This window comes from Nyctibius grandis, chromosome 4 (genome assembly GCF_013368605.1).
Source record: "Nyctibius grandis isolate bNycGra1 chromosome 4, bNycGra1.pri, whole genome shotgun sequence".
NCBI classification, from domain to species: Eukaryota; Metazoa; Chordata; class Aves; order Nyctibiiformes; family Nyctibiidae; genus Nyctibius; species Nyctibius grandis.
In genome coordinates this window covers 105,184,266-105,205,653 of record NC_090661.1, presented here as the reverse complement: position 1 = coordinate 105,205,653, position 21,388 = coordinate 105,184,266, and the positions used below count along the sequence as shown (strand labels likewise).

The window sequence follows — 21,388 nt, the reverse complement described above, 5'->3', positions numbered from 1 at the left end:
CCACACAGCACCTTACTAAAAACATACTTAAGCCTGGCCTTTATGACCACTTTATGTTCTTTTTTCCTTTATCAGAACAAAGTAATCTGACAGAAGATAACGCTTTCTAAAGCTTTTTCTGTGCTGTTACTCTCGAGGCAGGCTCTAAATATCAATTCCTGTATCAAGGTAGCTGACATTTTGAGATATCATACATTTGTGCACATATACCTCTGCATTGCTAATTCTCAGCAGCCAGATGCCCTACTACTGCCTTTGAATTTCCTCTTTGCTCAATACCTGAGGCCCCCTGAAGAGTCTAGAGATCTCAAATAGAGGTTTCCTGACTGGGGCTCCCTTTTGGGCCAACAGAGATAAAAGAGCAACTGAAATAGTTAGCAGAATTTTAACAGAAGCTCTTGAGAAGTTTGTGATGTAACTACTTATTAGTTTCTATCTAAACTGATAGTGAATTTGAGTCAGGTACCATTCACTCACTGCGGTGGTGGTCCAGCTCCGGGCTGCTTCAATGAAGAATCAGCAAACCTAGAGACCCGGGGACCCTGCCAATTTTCTTTAACGGAATTTGGCACCCCAGATGGGACTCTAGGACACCGCTCCTCACCCCGTACGTCCCGAGGCGAATGTTTTCCTTACGGCGCAGCTACCCGTCTGTCCTTGGAAACCGCTTCTGTGCAAAAAAAACCAGGAATAAAACAACAAAAACGGAATAAAAATCAAGCTGAAACACCAGTTTCCACCATGTTTCATTCATTACGTTTCTACTGGCATCTAGGTGCTCAGCAGTTAACTCTACTGACCCCACAGGCGACTCAAAATCTAGTCGTGCGTATAAAAGGCTATTGCCAACTCGCCCATAAAATTAGCAGGAGCAAACAGAAGACAAACACTTGACCCTAAAGAACGTAATGGGCAGCCCTTCATTTATCCGGGGTGAAAGTTCCTTCTTTGAGCGGAAAGGAAAACGTTCGTGACTACCGAGGCACCGCTTCGGGAACGAGGCGTGCTCTGTTAACTGCAGTTTTCCACCAGCTTTTCTGCGCTGGTGGCGAGTTTGCCTTTTTTCTGGCTTTGACGTGGAGTACCTGGAGGGTCCTTGACCTCGCTAACATCTCTCTCCGCTCCCCCGGCCCCGTACATGCCATCACTCGAGCAGCGAGTGGAACCGACCGCGCAGGATTTTCTTCACGTGACGCAGAAGGCGACCCTGGGGAAAAAAAAAAGAAGGCAGAAAATGAACCCGTTTGTTGCACCCGGCCGACGGCAGAGCAACAGGGGAGGATTCTGCCAGAGGGGCCATGCGGGGCCAGGCCGCGCGCCCCGGGAGCTCCCACCGCACGGGTTCTCTCCCCTTTGCCAGGTACCGGGGAGACGCCGCCACCTCGCCCGAGCCCCCTCACAGCGGGGCTGCCCTGGCACAGCCAGGGGACCCCCGCCTTGCTTCTGCCCTCGGGAAGGGGACCGCGAGAGACCCTCCGCGCAGACGGAGGCGCGGATTCGGTCCCCCAGGGAAGAGGCCGGGCTCCCCGCCGGCAGGAGGGCAACTCACCTCCCCGCTGCTCGCTCCGGACGGCGGACGCCCCCCCGTCTCGTTGCGGCTCCCGCTCCCTCCGGTTCCGGCTAATCGAAGCTCCGGCTCCGCACTGAAGCCCCGCTTCGCTTCGGCTCCTTCTCCTTCAGCCCGGCTGCGGCACGGTCCGAAATCAATCGCTGTCACATCGGCGCTTTTCCTATAAAGCCTCATACCTGTACGTCATATAAATACGGATTAGTTTGCATTATGGTTTAGTTAACATTCATTCTAAAGTGGCGCGCAAATAAGAGCGAGTCTCAAAGAGGGCGTACAGGGTCTGAAAAGCACCCTGGCCCCCGGAGACCACCTCGGACGTTCAGCTCGGCCAGCCCACTGCGTGCCGGCCTCCCGAACTTCGGGCTCCGACGTGACCAGACCCCCGCCTCCGGGCAACGTCCACGCACCCTGCCCACCCGCCGCTTTCCCACGCGGCCCCCCGACGCCCTCCTGCTCCCCCACACAAACGGCCCATCTGCCTTCTGCTTTTGGGCCCCGAACCAGCTTACAGAGCGCCCGCTGCGGAGCCCAAAAACACAGCTGCCGAGCCTGCTCTCCAGCCCCAAAAACGCAGCGCTCGGCCTCTGCTGCCGACCCCAAAACCACACCAGCGAGTCCCCTCTGTCAGCTCCTGAAAACACACCGCTCACGTCTGCTCCCGAGCCCCCCAAATCAGCCGCGTGAGCCTGTCCTCGAGCCCCAGGAACACAACACCTGGCCTCCGTTATTCGGGCCCCAAAGCAGCTCACCCCGCCTGCTTTCTGACCCCCCCTGCAGCCCCCACGTGCGACACCGAGGGCTGAGGGGGGCTGTAGCCACCCCGCAGCCCTGCACCCCCAGGGCCCCACGGGCAGTTTTGGGGAGCGCTCGGGAACCGCGCAGGGCCCGGCCCCACGTCTCTGCGGGGCGGCACCATCGCAGCCCGGCCGGCGCTTTATTATCGCTCTCACAGGCTTTACTTCTCCGCCATCGCCCACACCGCCACGCCCACCCCCCGAACCCCCCCTAGGCCCAAAAGCCCCCGCGGGGAGCAGGGTCCAGCCGCCCCGGGGAGCGCAGACCCGCCCGGCCCGCTCCCGGGACCCCTCTCACCGGCGGCAGCAGCTGCGGCCCTTTCCCCCCACCACCACCCCGTGCAGGCACCGGGACCCGCCCGGCGCCGCCGGAGCCCCCCCGCGCCGCCGCCGCTGCCCGACCCGCGCCAGCAGCAGCAGAGCCTGCCCGGCCCCAACACCGGGCAGCTGAGAGCGGGACGGGGCTGCCCCTGTTCCCCCACGCCAGGACACGGGCTCGGCCCCAACACCCCCCCGGCGAGCCCGGGGCAGCGTTCGGCCCGGGGCCGCTTCCGCGCCCCCCCACCAGCCCCGTGAGCGCAGAGCTAGGATCCCACCGGGGGATCGCCCCGACCGGAGAATGGCCCCTCCCAAACCCGCCGTGCCCGCGGCCCCTCACCTGCCCCGGCGCGGCGACGCCGCCAACGCCGCGCGCACCGCAACGAAACTCGCGACCTCCCGCGCCGCTCGCCGCCGCTCTTGTGCGCCCGCGCAGGCGCCGCGCCAGGACCCGCCCCCGCCGCGCCAGGTTGCCCGACCTTCAGTCGGCCATTTTGGGAACTTCATTTTGGCTATTGCGCATGCTCAGAAGCCGCCATTTTTGCCAGGTTGCCCGACCTTTAGTCGGCCATTTTGAGAACTTCATTTTGGCTAATGCGCATGCTTAACAGCCGCCATTTTGCCAGGTTGCCCGACCTTTAGTCGGCCATTTTGGGAACTTCATTTTGGCTATTGCGCATGCCTCGAAGCCGCCATTTTGCCAGGTTGCCCGACCTTCAGTCGGCCATTTTCGGAACTTCATTGTGGCTACTGCGCATGCCTCGAGGCCGCCATTTTGCCAGGTTGCCCGACCTTCAGTCGGCCATTTTGAGAACCTCTTTTTGGCTATTGCGCATGCCTCGTGGCCGCCATTTTGCCAGGTTGCCCGACCTTCAGTCGGCCATTTTGAGAACTTCATTGTGGCTACTGCGCATGCCTCGTGGCCGCCATTTTGCCAGGTTGCCCGACCTTTAGTCGGCCATTTTGAGAACTTCATTGTGGTTACTGCGCATGCCCAAAAGCCGCCATTTTGCCAGGTTGCCCGACCTTTAGTCGGCCATTTTGAGAACTTCATTTTGGCTATTGCGCATGCCCCGAGGCCGCCATTTTGCCAGGTTGCCCGACCTTTTGTCGGCCATTTTGAGAACTTCATTTTGGCTACTGCGCATGTCCCAAGGCCGCCATTTTTGCCAGGTTGCCCGACCTTTTGTCGGCCATTTGGGGAACGTCATTTTGGCTACTGCGCATGCCCTGAAGCCGCCATTTTGCCAGGTTGCCCGACCTTCAGTCGGCCATTTTTGGAACTTCATTTTGGCTAATGCGCATGCCCAACAGCCGCCATTTTGCCAGGTTGCCCGACCTTCAGTCGGCCATTTTGGCAACTTCATTTTGGCTATTGCGCATGTCCAGAATCCGCCATTTTGCCAGGTTGCCCGACCTTAAGTCGGCCATTTTGGGAACTTCATTTTGGCTAATGCGCATGCTCCGAGGCCGCCATTTTGCCAGGTTGCCCGGCCTGACGTCATGCCCGGAAGTCGCCATTTTGCCAGTTTGAAAAATATAAGGACGGGGAGCGGGGAAAAAAGCGGGCACGGAAAGAACATTTAAAAAGCGACGGCACCGAGGAAAGACCAATTATTAACACAAAAGACGGCAAAATAAAGGCAGCGAACGGGATAAAATAGACAGAAAAGTTTAAAAGCGACCGTGATTAGGCAAAGAAGGAGAAAGGGGGGGAAACACGCGGCTGCAGTACCGAAATTTGACCACAGGGCGGCAGCACCTGGCGCCGCCAGCGCCTCCCACTACTGCGCATGCGCGGCTCCTCAGGGGACCCCGCCCATACCCTGCCCCAGGGGCGGGGTTCCGCACGAGACCACGCCTCTGACACGCCCCCACAGGGACACGGCTCCGCCTATTCCCAGCACGGAGAGCGGCCACAGCCGCCCACTGCGCATGCGCGGTTGCCCAGGAGACGCCCCCTCCCCCCGCCCCGTTTAAGCACCGCTCCTTCGCAAAAACAGCGGCGGCGAACTAAAACGCAGCTGCCAAGAGACATTCTTAAAAACAACCGCGATAAAGAAAAGGAGAAAATTAAAAAGTAGGCCCCGAAAACTAAAACGGGGACGGAAAAAATGTAAAAAGCGACGGCTGCGGCACCGAGCGCGGCCAGAGCCCCCAACTGCGCATGCGCGGCTCCCACCCGCAGTACCGCGTCCCGGCCCCCAGGGGGCGCCATTCCCTCGCTTCTCCCACCCATTGTCGCTATTTTTACGCCGTGACACCCTCTGCTTCGGTGCCCCGAACGACGTCAGCGCCACCCCGGCGTCTCCCCGCTTTTTGTCTCCCCGCTTCTGCCCGCCCCCCCCCCCCCCAGCCCCAGGACCGCAGAGCTCGCCCCTGCCCACGAGAGCCCCGACCGGGGGATTCCCCCCCTCCAAGACCCGCCGTGCCCTGGATGGGGTGTTGACCAGACCCGGAATAGAACCAGGAGATAAAGATCAGCTAACCAATGGAGAATGGACTTTTGTGGACTCTTGAGGAAGGAAGAGGAATTGAAATAGTTAGTGATGAGTCTAGTAAAAACGAGCCGTGCTGGTGAGGGTGGAGAAGTTAAGCCCCAGGCAGGGACACCTTCCACCAGACCAGGTTGCTCCCAGCCCCATCCAGCCTGGCCGTGAACACTGCCAGGGAGGGGGCAGCCACAGCTTCTCTGGGCAACCTGGGCCAGGGTCTCACCACCCTCACAGCAAAGAATTTCTTCCTAATATCTAATCTAAATCTCCCCCTTTCAGTTTAAAACCATTCCCCCTTCTCCCATCAGTACATACCCTTGTAAAAAGTCCCTCTCTAGCCATCTTAGAGTTTGATCTGCTTAATTTTATTCTCCAGCTGGTTTACCTTCTTGTGAGTTCTTCAACTCAGCTATGCCAATTACTCTAAAAAGTATTACATATAGGTCATATGCATATATGATACAACAAAACAAAACAGAAACAACCAAAGTAAAGCTACACCAAATACGGTCAATGGTAGCTACAGGGTAGGAATGGATTACCTTTTCCTCCGTGCCCCACCTGAGAGACAAAAACATGCAGTTTTTAACAGAAGTTATTTTAGTCCACGCTGGAACTCCTCCTTCTGTAGAAGTTCCTGGCAATATCACTGTTTCCCCTAATTGATTCTAATGACATATTATATAAGAATAAGGTGTACTCGAGGGCTAGCTTGCTGCTACTGCTAGGGCAGCATTTATGGTTTTTCTGAGGCAATGGGACAGGCTTCGGGGAAGGTTTTGCAGTCGGTGAAAAAGTTGGAGCAGAGTATGGAGTATTTCAGTGTTGGGGCCAGGTGGGGAGCTCATCTGGGGCTTTGTACAGGATTTATGGATGGTTTCAGAACTTTTAGGGGCTGTTTTGGTGGGTGGGGGGAGGGTGGGGGAGAAGCGTGCAAGGTGGAAGAAGCGGGGGTTGCCTCAGGTGGTCAGCGTGGGGGTTCCATCCCAGAGAGATGCTGAGTGCATATGGGTCCTGCAGGATGCTGCTGGGTGGGGTGAGCAGGGCCAGGCAAGCTTTACCTGGTTAGGGAGGCCTCCAGGTACCTGGGGCGCTTGTGGGGGATCCGTTTTTCCTCCCTCTTCCTGCTTCCCCAGTAACAGCTCTCCGGTAACTCTCTTAGGGTTGCATTTATCATGCCTGATTCAAAATATCCTTAAATCTGTTTGATCGATCCGCTTCAACCGTCCTTGTGCCTCGCCAGCACTCTCAGGTACGCGTGTCCCAGCGGCGCCATCCTGCCCCAGGGCCTGCCCGCCGCCCCAGCCGTGTCCCTGGGGCCAGCAGCCATGGAGAGGACAGCAGGGCCCCCAGGGCATGCCAAGGCTGGGGAAAGCCCCCTCACTGTCTCCGGGCAGGGTCTGTCGGGGTCCCCCGGTGCGGGGCTGGGCTCCCCTGCCATGCCGCCTCCAGCGACCAGAAGACATCTGCGGCTACGGAAGCGTCCCCACCGCCTCACCGGTGCCTGCGGGGAGGGAAGCGCGCCCCGCGCTCTGCCACGCTGGGCACACGCGTGACCCACTGCAGTGCATGGAGGGAAGTGTTCCTTCAGAGCTTTATTCAGGAAAAGCCAACGTCGAAGCAGTATTGCTTTCAGAGGAGGGGTTGGGGAAGGTGGTTTTATATAAAACCAAAGAAAAATAAACCTTTGGTACAAGTAAGTATCAAAATTCATGTAGTAGACAGTTGTGTTATTTATCTACAATAGTCAACAATACAAAGAAATTAGATATAAAAGGTTTCTTGATCAAAATCTTACTATGCATTTGGAACATCTATCCCCTTATCATAGGAGTGATCCAATACAAAGAAAGTGTAAAACTTTCCGGCTTTCACGAGCTGCCGTGATCAGAAGACTGAAGAAAAAATAACCTATCAAGTTTGTTCTCTGGAACAGATTTGAATAAAACAAAGACTTATATTAAAAAAAAAAGCTCCTTTACCAAGCATATTTGCTATAGGGAGCATTGGGATAAAAAAGGAAAGCAGCAGATATGTAAATCTTTCCTTATGTTACCTGCATGTTTTGAAGAAGTCTGTCTCTGGGAAAAGTGAGGTCAATTTGTAGATACTATCTAAGGAAATAGAAAGAGGCAAGGAAAAAGGAAATCTCACACATGGGATCATTTTGTATTCATTGTACACACAGTGACAGAGAACAATGTTCCTGAAGATGAAAAACAAACTCCTTCCCCAGAGAGCACCCTGAAGTCTGAACATCTTCATGAAATATTTATACCCCTGGGTTTTCCCCCCTGCCTTGATGTTCTTAGTTGGTATTTCTCTGAGGGAGAGGGAGGCTCTCATGAAGATACTTCATGCTCCCATGCTCTGAGAAGTCAGAAACAACATGATTGTCCCCCCTCAGCAACCACTTTGTAGTTAAGAGTCCTTCAATTCCCACTGGTCCACGTGCATGGATACGAGAAGTACTAATTCCCACTTCAGCACCTGCAGGAAACACACAAGATAAAGGTAGTTAATACTCAAAAGATGTCCACTTCATACTAAGCAGTTTTGCACCTTTATGTAAAAACACCTGCCTGCCTTTCAGTGACCTGCCTTTCTCTGTTCCTCTCCAAATGCCAGAAATTATGTTTACTTGTTCTGATTTAACAGTTAGAGGAGCTTAAATATTACATTATAAATTGTAATGTTTATACTTCTGGCTGCTACAAAATTACTTTTAGAGATAAAGAGATAGGTATCTCTTACATGGATCTTACACTTGTTTCCTGAGGACTTAATCCTTTTTAAAAAAAAAAAAAAGCTAAATTAGTCAAGACTCTGATCTTATCTCCTTTTTTATCATACTGAGGAGATAGTGCAAGACCCTAACTACAATTTTTTAATCACACGGAACACTGAATGTTCCAGCTGACCCAGTAATAGCCTGCTATGGAGATTTCTGAGTTTCTACCTCAGGAAAGAATGTTTCCCTTGTCTTCTGCAATTCACAGTAGGTGCACCTCTTTATTTAAGCAACTGATACCCAGTTTGGTTCCTGCCTTTCCTTCCTCAACACTGCAGGGCTGGCACACTGGGCAGCAGCTCAGTCTGCCCAGCAGGAGCAAAGCATGGCATTCTTTACAGCATCATTAGAAAGATAAACAAAAGAAAAACTGTTCACCGATTTCAGATCCTGTGTTGCATTGTTCTATCATTACATGTATGCAACATATTTTATTCTGACTAAATAGAGCTTCAAAGGATCCAAAACATCTTTGTTCCCTACTGCTAAATTAATCTACATAGTCTGTATAGCAGTATTAGCTAGTTCTGTCAGGAAAGAGATTAAATTAAACTATCTGCTGTTCCACGTGGATGAAATGTCTAGGCTCCAACTTTTCCTACAGTACTTTTCCTGAAAACATTATATTAGACAGTAAGATCAGAGACTAATCCGGTCTTCCCGGATTCAGACTGCCACACTTTTCACACAACAGCAAATGCTGCAGTCACATCCCTGTGGTATTTTCTCTCTTACCAAGTCCAAATCTGTAACCATCAGAGAATCGGGTACTGGCATTCCAGAAAACACAAGCGCTGTCCACATGCTGGAGGAAGAACTCTGCCGTTTTCTCTGGAAAAGAGGCAGAGAGAAAAATAAAATCCAGTACACACAGAATGATCATACACTCCAATAAACACACCATAATACAGTGAACAGATGAAACAATACAACTTTCACATGCAACCTTATCAGACAGTATTTAAACAGCCTGGGCTAAGACATGTTCATTTATACCTTCCTCCCAGTATGCTTATCGAGTAGACACAGCTGCAAACGTTACAAGAAGCTTGCAAAGATTAGAAGAAAGCAAAAAGATGTCTAATTCTAAATACATCCAGTCTCGAACCCACAGACAGCTGCCCCAAACAACATTTTGCAGTCAAACCGAGACAATTAAACTACAGTCAGCTCTCCGTTCATCTCAAACATGGAATTGTTCCAGATAATGAAACATCCTAAACTAAATTGCTATTATAGGTAATACTTGGGAAATACAATGCAGAAATACCACATGAAATCAGTTGACTGAACCAGTTTAACACAGAACATGCGAGACCTGAGCAAGCTCTGAGTTATGCAAGTCTTGGTCCTCTGGAAGACTCTGTTCTCCGTAAGGCTGTGAGCAGGTCAGTCACCCTTAGTGACAAGATGAACATTAAAGATCAGCTCTGTTTCCTGCAGACTCCCTAGCAACTCACTAGTGCGCCAGGACCCGTGGCAGTGGGTTACGGTATCAAATGCATGCCTTTTAGTGACACTCATTTAAGCTCAGCAGGAGGTACAGAAACAGAAGTCTGCTTGACTCACATGCTGATCAGCCGCAAATCAACATGAACTTACTGCAGCTGCTCCTCAGGAGTTCCAGGCTTGGTCTGAGAGTCAACCTTTGGCTAGGCGCAGCTCTAGCAAGGTTCTGAGCTGGCACAGTGTTCAAACTGCACGCAGGACAGGTGCTAGGGATGGGAGCAGCACAGAGCTGCACAAAGGAACACAAGTCCACAACAAAGAGGCAAGAAACCGTGAACTGAGATAAATGCAGCTTTTATACTAGGGATGCAGAAGTGGGAAGGACTGGGAGAGGTAGGGGGAAAACATTTGAAGCCCTTGTTTGCAGGATATAAAAATGACATGGGAAGACAAAATGGTTAAAGTATGATCTTCCCTACAATCCCTACTCCTTCCAGTGAGGTACTCTAGAAGCCCACCTCATCAGCCTTCAGAGGTCTAAGGACATCTCCAGGATTCAGGAGATGTTCCTGCAAAACCCTCTGATGCAGTAAGTCTGCGCAATACAGGAACACAAAGCAATTTACCTGGCAAGAGCATGTGCTGACTTGCCATCGGCCAACTGCTCAAGCACATTCCTTAAGATCCTGGAAAAAGGGCCACACAACATGTTTTCTCTGAGTTAAACAGGACTGTAGGCACATTTAGCTCATAGGCCTCCAGTTGGTTATGCCTACTACAGACCCAAGAGAAGAACAACTACTGCAATGCAAGTAGTTACACTAACACCGAGAATCGGCAGTCAAACCAAACCAGTAGCTTAAGGAAGCAGACCGATCACTAACCATTCTCTGTGATGATAACATCCGTGTGAGAGCTTCCGTACTTGTGGATGTGTTCAACAGCCTCTTGGACACTGTCCACCACCTCAATGCAGCACTCCAGGTCCCCATATTCTGTGCGGAGAGATTTCACTTCTGAAGGGCTGAACGTCAAGTAAGATGCAAACTTTGGGCCAGCGTGAATCTTCACCTGCAATACCAGAAACATTTTGTGCTGATCGTACCAATGCCTTCCAGGTGAAAGTGTGGCTTCTCATACTCTGTGTGGGATGGAGTTAATTTTCTTCACAGAAGTCCCTATGGTACTACGTTTTGGACTTATGACTAAAAGAGTGTTGAAAACACACCAATGTTTTGGCTGTTGCTGAACAGAGCTTGCACGGTATCAAGGCATTCTCCTTTTCCCCCCACTCTGTCCCCCTAGCAAGAAGGTTGGGAGAGTGCAGGAAGCTGGGAGGGCACACAGCCACGACAGCTGACCCGAACTGACCAAAGGGACATTCCCTGCCATATAACGTCACACGCAGCAGTACAAACTGAGGGGAGGGGATTTTTGAAGAAGGTGGCTGGGCATTGGTCTGCTTGTGACAGATGTGAGTAATTAGCTTTGCCTCACTTGTGGGAATTTTTGGGGGTTGGGTTTTTTGGTTATTTTTTCCATCTTCTCCCTTCTTCTTCCTCTTTCCTTCACTTATCAAACTATCTTTCCTTCAACCACAAGGTTCCTTGCTTTTGCTCCTCTTATTCTCTTCTCCCTGTCCCACTTTGGGCAGGGTAGAGTGAGCAAGTGGCTGAATGGTGCTTAGCTGCTGACTGGGGTTAAGCCCCAACATTTGTGAATCAGATGTTCACTGTGTGCAGTGTAAGAAATATAAGCCTACACTTTGGGAAACTTAGCAGATTGGTGAACTAGCGACACGGCACAATAGCTGACGTGCCAGGCTGGCTACCTACCGTGACACGCTCCTAGTTCAGAACTCATTTCAAATTATTTACAGCAATTGCACCACTTAGAAAGTCATCAGGCAGGAGGACAGTACAACGCTAGTACCAGGAAAACACCTAAAACATTGCAGCCAGCTCTTGTTTTAAGAAAGCAACTTCAGTGCAGAGAATAACTACAGGAATGCTTCCAAGTTTGCACCCACAAAAGACTTCAGATCTTGAACAGCTTTTACCCTGACACCAGCCCTTTCTGAAGTGTGTTTCAGACACAAAGGAGTTACTGGGTCCAAAACAAGAAAAGTCACGCAGATATTTTTCATTTGTTATAAAGATCTAACGTATTATCAGCCTCTAAGTTCAGTCATAGCAGCCGAGACACCTAAACCATGAGAGATAATTTAGAACTGACAGAGCAGAGATATCCCCATGCAAATGACACACAGGAAATTTTGACAGGACAAACATAAATGGGAAATAAGGCACAAGTCTGCAAAATTTGAAATCTGAAAGCTTTTCAGAAGGTATCTGTAAAATGGCGTTTTCTTGTGCAACTATAAATTACTTTAATTGCACAATCCTGCCCAATATTTGCATGTTTCTTGTTGTCAGGTCAGATTAGACAGAGCTAACATGCTCCCCACTGTACTAGGAGCTGGGTGGGTGGTGGTGGAAATGCACTAGGTCCTCACATTTCTCCCATCCAAAATCCAGAGATCTAGCCTTTGCTCTACTCTTCCCAAGAAACAACCAAACAAGACATGAAAAAAATCCATGACGTGAGGACTTGCTCCTGACTACCTATCAGCTTTTTTTACTATGCCCCTTTCAACATCACGAAAACATATGGCCTCTCTATCTTACCTGCATTAATCACTGCCTGTACACTCTTTGCCAAATACATACTGCTGTGTGAAAATCCTTGATTTACGTGCAATTCACACTACTTCATGGATATTTCTCTCCTGATGCATCTCTGCTACCTTTACTGACAAAACACTACCCATGTCAAGACAGCTACTTAGTATACTGGCCTTTTGCTGTTCCTTTGACATACTAGGAGGGAAAATGGGTGGGGATAAAGGGCATACAAGATGAAAAGTTTAAAAAACAACATGGATGAAGCAAATTCAGAAAGGAGAAAACCAGAAAGGGAATTCACTTGGAGAAGAAGCAAAATGAACAGATTCAAGTAGAGGCTTTGCATCTGGGAGGTTAACAGCAATTAAGTCAGAATTAAGAAGGGCAGAGAAAGGGTTGCGTATATGCTCTTCTAAGGCAGATGATTTTTGCTATATAAAAGAAAGTATTTGTATCCTAATAATGGCACATAGCTGTCCTGAAGAAGCTGCTTTCAGATAATTTCTATGGAAAAACTTGGGGTTGTGTGGAGAGGCAGAGAAAGTTCTCTGTAAGTTCATTTACGTGTACAAAGAGACATATGGATAACTTAAGTGTTATGCCATCTAAAACTAAACAGGGCTACGCCACCCAGACCAAATGCTTCTAAAGTGTTAGAAAAAAATCCCACAAAACAAAACACAAGTAAGTATGAGTGACTAACCTGTTCTACTCTCAACATGTCTATGATCTGATCAAACAACGGGGTTCTCAGCAAGTCTCGATGAATTAAGAGAGTTTCCAGAGCATTACAGGCAGCAGGATATTCACACTTTGAGTCTCTGACTGAGGTTTAAGAGTAGATAATTGGTTACACAACATTTGTGACAAAGATTTTAAACAGCATATGAATTAACAATTACCATAACCATATTGCATACTCTAAATACGAAATTCAATTACACCCATGAGATTCAAGTCACCCTCTCCCAGCTTACTTATTCGTGTGACCTTCTCAACGCTGGCATCCGTGTCCACGTACACATGGCAGATCCCTTCGCTGTGTCCCATCACTGGGATTCCCTTAGCAGCTTTCTGGATATTCCTGACTAGCTGTGATGAACCACGTGGAATGATTAGATCTATCAGCTTATCCAAACGGCAGAGATCTTCCACTTCCTCTCTTGTGTTCACCTGTGGCAGTCGCAATATAAACAGTCTGTGGCGTGAACTCTCAAGTTCTGCCCATACTTCTTACACATATCATAGCAAGAAATTGCTGGTTTAATTCTAGGCACTTACTAGTTGCACCGCATCTTTGACTCCGTGAATGGAGAGCGCTTCTTGTGTCAGATGATGAAGGATTTGGTTGCTATGTGCTGCCTCTTTCCCTCCTTTAAGCAGTAAGCCGTTTCCACTGGCTATGGCCAAAGCGGACACCTGTCAGAAAAGCATTTATTAAAAAAAAAAACAACAAAGTAATCTATCTCTTCTGTCGGAATAACACCCACAAAATAGATTAAGAACGGGATTTTTAATCCTGTTGATTTACTCAATGTTCATCTACAGTTTTCATTTTATGACACCAAAAAATCACTACAAGTAACAGCACATTTAACTCCAGAAATGAGGTGTGTTAGTGTTTCAGGAAAAACTTGAGTTTCTGGGTACTATTGCCAGGGGGAGACTGCAGTGGACAAGTCAGAGGAAACCCTGGACTCAGGCTCTGGTATGAATTGAGTAGCTGTGTGGACAATCACCCCAAGGAGAATAATTCTAGGTGCAAGAACTCTTGTCCCTAACCGTTCTGGCAGAAAGTGGCTAATGAGCTCTTCCTATGAGCAGGAAGAATATTTTCATCGTGCTATCTAAAACAGAAGTCAGAAGTAGACAATGCTTGCCATAAGTGTGGGGAAATAAAAAAACCTTCTAGACAATAGGCCCAGCATCATCTCTATCACTTTGCTCTCATGTTTATAACCAGACGGAACTGTTCTTTCCTGTGAGGGTGGTGAGAGCCTGGCCCAGGTTGCCCAGAGAAGCTGTGGCTGCCCCCTCCCTGGCAGTGTTCAAGGCCAGGCTGGATGGGGCTGGGAGCAACCTGGTCTGGTGGAAGGTGTCCCTGCCTGTGGCAGGGGGTTGGAACTGGATGATCTTTAAGGTCCCTTCCAATCCAAACTGTTCTGTGATTCTTTGATTCTATGACTGATACTTTTGCCTTTCTGTTTAAGGTGCCAGGTTTCATCCATTTAGGTCCAGCAACACAACTAGACTGTATTTCAAAGAAATGCTCCAAAGAAACCACCACTTTTTGGAAATTAGATTAAAAAATTACTTCTGCTGTTGAAAACATATACTCAATTCGTTCAGTCTCCAGACACTAGTTCTTATGGGTGTTTTCCCCACTAAACTGAAAACCTCTTTAACAGAGGGCTGGTGGTAGGTTTTTTAATTGTTTGTTTCAGTTTGTTGTTCTCGTCTAGCAGGAGTATGTCCGACATGATAAAGCTCTCTTCCCAGACTTATTTTACTTTTGTATCCCTTTTTGTCTTCCTCATGCCAATCCCATTCACAATGGCCTCACAATTTGTCCACCTGTTTGAAAAAAAAAATAGCATACACTCCCTTAGAAAACAAAATCACCCCCTCTCCAGAACCTTTTAGAATGAGCAAATTAAGCATTTGAAGTTATTTTACTGCATTACTATCTTCTGGGAAAGATCACAGGTATCATCATCATCTGTACATATCATCAGCAAACCTTCACTCACTAGTATATCGATTTATGCTGTTGAGCTGTGGATGCCGCAATTAGCCAGGCTCACATCTAACAAGCAGTTAGCTTAGTGGTACACTTTAGATGCTGATTCATACAGAAAAATATTAAGTCCATCAGATACATCTCCTCAGATCACCTCCTTTCCCCTTCTAATATCAAATGAGTAACAACAATCACAATGTTTGATATTCTACCTCATTTGCTGTCAGCAGTTTGAAAATAATATTGAAAAATAAGAAATACTTCAGAAAAATACACTAAAGTATAATAGTCTAGGAAGCCTGCCTTACTAGATAGTCTGTCTTTCTGTCTTACAAAACTAGACACTAAAAAGCAGTCTGATTGTATTTTGAAAGTATCTTGTATCTGCCTCTCCAAAGGTCAGTACCACAAGGGAAATCTAAACAAATAAGCTTATTTAAACAAAGAATTCTGCTCTGCAGGCATGATATTAAGAGAGGTTATAAACTGATCTGAAACAAATAAAAAAAAAAATCAAGAGTTACGACACAAAAATAAAAAACCTTGTGATTAAAAGAAGGGTAGAAGATAAGGGATTTCAAAACAGTTCAGTCCCTTCAAAGAATAGTAGAGCACGACTATACTTCAGAGCAACAATCGGATTTGGTGGCATCTATAGGAAGCAGTCTGTGAAAGATGCTCACAATTTGGCTTTGTAAGTATTAGAGGCAAACATGCTATTTATATATGCTTGTTAGAAGCTTATTAAATCTTAACTGATAATCCACAATTGTTTCACCTTTACTGCAACTCAAGACTGAACTCTGAGCACTGACCCAACTCCACATAAGCTGTCTCCAGGGAGCAAATCGAGCACGCTCTCTTCCAGGGCGAAATCAAATTTCCCCTGTAATTGTTTACCCAAACAAGCATGAGATGCGGTGGTAAACTGTAAGAGCAAGGAACTGCTCCTCTGCAATCAGAGACCATCAGCTACAGCATGGGGCAGGAACTATGCAATTCAAATGCAGAGGCATCAAAGATGATCCTTTGAAGTTGCATCAGAGAACCTGATGCGAGTATGAGGACAAGAGGCTGGCAGGAAGAAAAGCAACCACCAAGACAAGCTATTCCAAGTCTGTAAAATGAAGAGGTGAAAAAGACAGCAAGAGTCAGTCTAATGTAAGTTTTAAGATAAGATAAAGGGGAGGACAAAGAGAGAGACATCAGCTACGCAAGGCAATAGACCAGGGCTGAAGTCCAGGAAGACAAACTAGAATTCAACAAGGAAACATACTGGTTATCTGTGAGGAACAGAGCTAGCAGCAAGGAGCTAATAATGGTAGACAAAGGAGACTGCTGCCTTTTCGCTTCACAGGAACTTTGCCTAGAGCATGCTCCCTTTCAGTATGAAATGGGGACCACTCACAAAATTCAGGCATGAAGTACCAAGCTGTCCACTGGCTGAGTCTCACCTCCTTTTGAAGTGCCTGTACCCATCACTTTCTCCTCAAACACCTGCTCATACATTAAAGAACTTCTCAATCAGTCTTCCTAGACACCTAGTGTTAATTGTGGGAAATAGTGTTGATAATGAAGTTTTTTTGTTTTCTTTTAAAAATCTACTACAGTTGTTCAGTAAAGTAGTCAGCAGCTAGAAAATAAGATCAAAGTGGCCTCTGCAATGTTAGTTCAGCCCCCGCATTTACATGCATTATAACAGCATTTACTCACAGCAATACTCCCACACAGCACTGCAGATGAAGGTATTTGCCTTTAAGATGCCTGCCTTATTCCTGGCACAAGATAAATGACATTCACAGTACACTATTCGAGATTTTCACTAGCCTGTCCAGCAGCTTCAGTACTTAAGAACACAGAATACCATTCTTCCTCACACCCATCGCACTACAACTGAGTAAAGGCTATCATTCCGCCTCACTGCACACAAGCAGTATCAGTACAGGACAGACCACTCAAAGCCTGGAACTTCTGTGCTTTCTGCGCTCAGCCTTTTTTGAAAAATTTTTAATCATGTTTCCTAACAGTTACAATTAATTACTAGGATCTGTATTAAACAGTTCCTGTTTAATCCCAGCCTGCAGGTCAGCTGTATGCAGCATGGACAGATAACACAAGTGCTCACTGGTAGGAGCCTCCCAAGCTGTGAGTTAGGCACTGAACATACATTCATAAAACCCATGCAGGAACTGCACCATCTGAATGTAAGATGACTCCTTCTTTATGTTGGATTTAAAACAAAAAAACAGGCCTGAATAACTCTGAACACTGCAGAAGCAAGTCCTGAGAAAATCTCTGTAGGAAAAACAGGGATGCCAACAAAATCAATTTTAGAAGAATCCAAGCAAGAGTCCTTTGAGACAAGACTTCTTGCAGCCTCACAATTGCTCACCAACAGAAATACCCTTTCTTTTGTCATCAAAGAATTCACAACGGTGTAATTTGCCCTCCTTACGTACCTGTGGAAGACAGTCAGGACGGGACTCAAAGATCACGAGAAGAACACCAATAGGCACTGTCACCTGCTCCAAATCCAGGTCTTTTGCTATTCGCGTTCGCCGAATTACACGGCCAACGCTGTCTTGTGAGGATGCTGCAATCTGACGCAGACCAATAGCCAAGCTGTTCAGCTTTGATGTAGACAGACTCAGACGTTTCAACAAAGGAAGTGCCAATCTCCCTAAAAGAAAGAAAAAATTGTGCTGAGAGAGATTGGTCTGACTAGGCTCAAGGAAAAGCAACTTAAACAAGCGGTGAACCTAAGGAAAATTCAGGTATTTCCCACACCCTAGCGAGAAATCTACCCAAGATGAAAAATGCACAGCATTAAGTCCGGCAGCAACAATAAAACCACTCAAATGTGACAATCATTTCACCCACCACCACATTTTCACTTAATGCAGTTTAAGTGATTTGTACATGAAGCAACATCAACATGCACAAACATAAGGTTTGTCCTATTTCTGCTATTTATATAGCAGAATATATAAACAAGCTATATAACAAGCTCCTCTTGTTTATTCCCCATGCTACGTGCGTTTGCATGGAGGCATTTAAGTTGGGCCCCTGATGAAGCTGACTTACTGGCTGGAATTCCTTTGTGCTGCAAAGGGGGCCTACAAGAAAGCCGGAGAAGGACATTTTACAAGGGCAAGCAGTGACAGGATGAGGGTAACTGCTTTAAACGAAAAGAGGGGAGATTTAGATTAGATATAAGCAAGAAATTATTTCCTGTGAGGGTGGTGAGACCCTGGCCCAGGTTGCCCAGAGAAGCTGTGGCTGCCCCCTCCCTGGCAGTGTTCAAGGCCAGGTTGGATGGGGCTTGGAGCAACCTGGTCTAGTGGAAGGTGTCCCTGCCCGTGGCAGGGGGGTTGGAACTGGATGAGCTTTAAAGTCCCTTCCAACCCAAACCATTCTATATGTCTGAATTTCTTACAAATTCCTACCCTTGCAGTATCTCTGGCAGGTTCAGGCAATAATTTCATCTTTGTATTTTACAGATAGAAATTCCAAAGCATAGACAAATGCACAGCATTTCTGTTTAGACTGGGCAAGAACTGCCTGAATTTTCTAGTCTGAACACCTTCAGACAGTAAGTTAACCCAGGATCGTCACCTCGAGTACATTGGTCAGTAAAAAACAGTTCCTTGGTGTCTTCCACAAAGTATTGCAATTCATGATGTGTCATTTTCATACATTTACTATCCCGATACGTACACATCCCAATCCCAACTTCTTAATGAATGCATCAGTCTAACACAGAAGAATGGGTTTAATCCAAGCCATCTAAAGAGAAACTTCCCCAATCAGAAGCGGACACGGTTCTTTTTGGAGAGCATCAATTTAAATATAGAGATGACAGCCTTGCCCTCAGGAGCCAAACATTTTCTTAACCAGCCCAGAAAATATTCACTTCATGCATGACAATAACCGAGATGATGTTTGTTGTATTTCATTCCTAAAGTGAACTTCCTCTGGCAAAACGGAGCACTAATTTGTATAGGTGGGGTTTTTTTTACAATACACTGCTTGCTGTTTTGCAAGGCCTCAGTATCTTCCCTGAAGAAGGCATCTGTTTTACGTAATTAAGGAACCTGCAGCTGTTTACACTGACAAGCTCTCAAGGTCCTGGGTTCACTAATCTGTGACAGCCATACTACCCAATCCCAGGTGACAGAAGATTCTAGTTTTGTTCATTTATTTCAAGGCCAGAGAGGTTCAAGACAACAGGATTACCACAGAAGGACTTGAACTACTACCTTTATTTTCAGCCTCTTCTAAGTCCTTTTTGTTTGCCAAAAGAATTTCTTCTCTCTGGTCAGTTAGTAAGTCAGCAAGATGATAAATAATCTCTGCTCTCTGAAAGAGAAAACAGTTTCTGAACTGACTTCTTACACAAAGTCCATGCTATTTGACATCTGGTCCCCTTCAGCCCATTTATGTTGACCACATCTTCGCACTGTCTCGACTCCCTGAATACTTGGGGCCAGCTCATTTTTCCACCTTGTAACACATTGAAAAATGAAGTTGAACACTGCTTCAGCCTTTACTTTGCTTTTTATTATCTTGCTTTCCATGCCCAGCCTTCTTCACCAAACCCACAATGTTCTTCCTTTAAGACCACCTTGTCTTCTCCACAACAGATGCCACATTTTACCTACCCAGCTGCAGACCAGTAGTTGATTGTCCACAGCTCCTCTTTTGCATACACTACATACAGGAGTGAATGGAGCAAGTTACTACAGTCAATTCTTCAGCAGCTCTGATTACAATTAATTTCTGTGTGATATTCAATGCTATTAAAATTTTTAAAACCCCACACGAAAGCATATATTACTTCATAGCCCCAAGGGACATTATCTTTCTGCTTTTCTCATCCCTTTAAGCGTGCTACAATCCAAATGATGGATCCATCAGCCAAAGAATAGATTCTTGTCCCAAGGGTCCCATTTGTGTTACAAATCCATGTTGTAAAACTTGCCACACATTCACGAGCTCAACAAGTGAGACCACGTTGTTCTGTCACCTGCTCAGGCTGTAGAGCCGCCAGAGTCCTGCCACCAGCTCGAGCCATCTCACCCTGCTGCTCTACTGTAGGACCTGCAAAAAAAAAAAACAAAACAAAAATATGCCATGCAGAGGAAGTAACAGCACATGTGGAAGTGAACGCTAGCCCTTCCATGTTCTGATTCTTTGCTCAAAGCAGGAAAACAGGTACAGAGTCTTAAACAGACATATTCAAGAAATCTGTTGTGTGCTAAAACAGGAAAATCTGTACCTGACACAAAAACCCTGCTATGGTCCCCAGCCATAGAGTCATCACAGGGATTCTGTAAGCTCACCACGTCAGAAGCAAGTGTGCACCATCTATCAAAAACACTTGACAAAGGGCAAAATAACACCAGGAGAGCTAAGTCTCAGGGCATGGTAGGCTACTGAAAGAAAGGAGGCAAACTGAAAAGTTTAAATATCCAACTGAGGAAAACAGAAAGGATTACAAAATAGCACGGGAATGTACAAACAATAATGGAAACCAAAACCCAATCTGAGTAACAGCTCATAGAAAAATTGCTTTCCCTCTGTCTCTCCCTGTGTGCATTTTAGAAGGGTTCCTATGGAAGAAAGGTGGGGTTTTTTTTCTTTTTTTTTCCTGGCAGGACCTCAAAGAATCTGTCTCAGACTGAAATGACAGGAAAAGGTTACTTCTGTTTCCATTTCAAAACAAGTCACCAGGTTCAGGTAGCATTTCCCCAAAGAGTTCACAAGTAGCTCATGGATAAACTAGGTTGTGATGTTTAAACCTCCTGAAATTGCCTGTAAAAGAGATGACTCGAAGGTGATAAATATGACCCAACTTCTGTTTAAGAAAGGTCCAGTGGAAATTGCCAGAGCAAGAATTCCAATGTTATGGAAAATATCAAGAGGTATAGTGGGAAGCGTAAGAAAAGAACTTGTGGGCACATGATCAATTAGATTAATTTAAGAAGTGTTAAAACAGCTTTTTAAATTGAAGTCATACTTTACAAAGTATGGTATGTTTTGGTGTTCTTTGAGAAAAGTGACATCTATGTAAGCAGATATAGTTGATTTTAAAAAGTTATTTGAATTTCCAAAGTGTGTTCTTTGGAAGACAGAAGACAAAGAGAGGACTGGAGTAAACACTTGACACAACAGCAGCCGAGTGCCAGTTAAATTCCACAGGGACTTTTGCTGTTTGCCATATTTGTGAGTGACTCAGAAGGGGGTCACAAGATGAAAAGCTTTACTGCTGATACAAATTTATTATAGTGGGAGTAACCGAAAAGTGCCACTATCGCACTTTTGCCTAGAAAGCAGCTTTTCAGAGGAGGACCTGGGGGTCCTGGTGGACACCAAGCTGAACACAGGCCAGCAACATGCCCTTGCCACAAAGGCAGCTAACAGTGTCCTGGGCTGCCTCAGGAGGAGTGCTGCCAGCAGGTCGAGAGAGGGGATCCTTCCCCTCCACTCAGCACTGGTGAGGCCATATCTGGGGTGCTGTGTCCAGTTCTGGGCTCCCCAGTACAAG

General features: G+C 47.0%; 1 protein-coding gene across 8 annotated transcripts in view; it reads right to left on the bottom strand.

The window, feature by feature from the left end:
* Positions 1-6,818: 6,818 nt before the first annotated feature.
* ALDH18A1 (aldehyde dehydrogenase 18 family member A1) overlaps positions 6,819-21,388 on the bottom strand; it is a 33,309-nt gene continuing 18,739 nt past the window's right edge. For 5 of the 8 annotated variants that reach the window (XM_068398067.1, XM_068398070.1, XM_068398071.1 and 2 more), the window contains 9 exons: positions 19,868-19,941; positions 19,101-19,200; positions 17,301-17,521; positions 13,383-13,520; positions 13,079-13,274; positions 12,805-12,926; positions 10,302-10,488; positions 8,704-8,799; positions 6,819-7,667 (listed from right to left, as the gene is read on the bottom strand). In XM_068398067.1, the coding sequence (XP_068254168.1) occupies positions 7,486-7,667; positions 8,704-8,799; positions 10,302-10,488; positions 12,805-12,926; positions 13,079-13,274; positions 13,383-13,520; positions 17,301-17,521; positions 19,101-19,200; positions 19,868-19,941 (1,316 nt within the window). In that variant the 3' untranslated portion in view covers positions 6,819-7,485. Of the gene's footprint in view, positions 7,668-8,703; positions 8,800-9,570; positions 9,707-9,808; positions 10,104-10,301; positions 10,489-12,804; positions 12,927-13,078; positions 13,275-13,382; positions 13,521-17,300; positions 17,522-19,100; positions 19,201-19,867; positions 19,942-21,388 lie in introns of those variants that run through there. The other 3 variants (XR_011047948.1, XR_011047947.1, XM_068398072.1) reach the window with 3 other exon arrangements.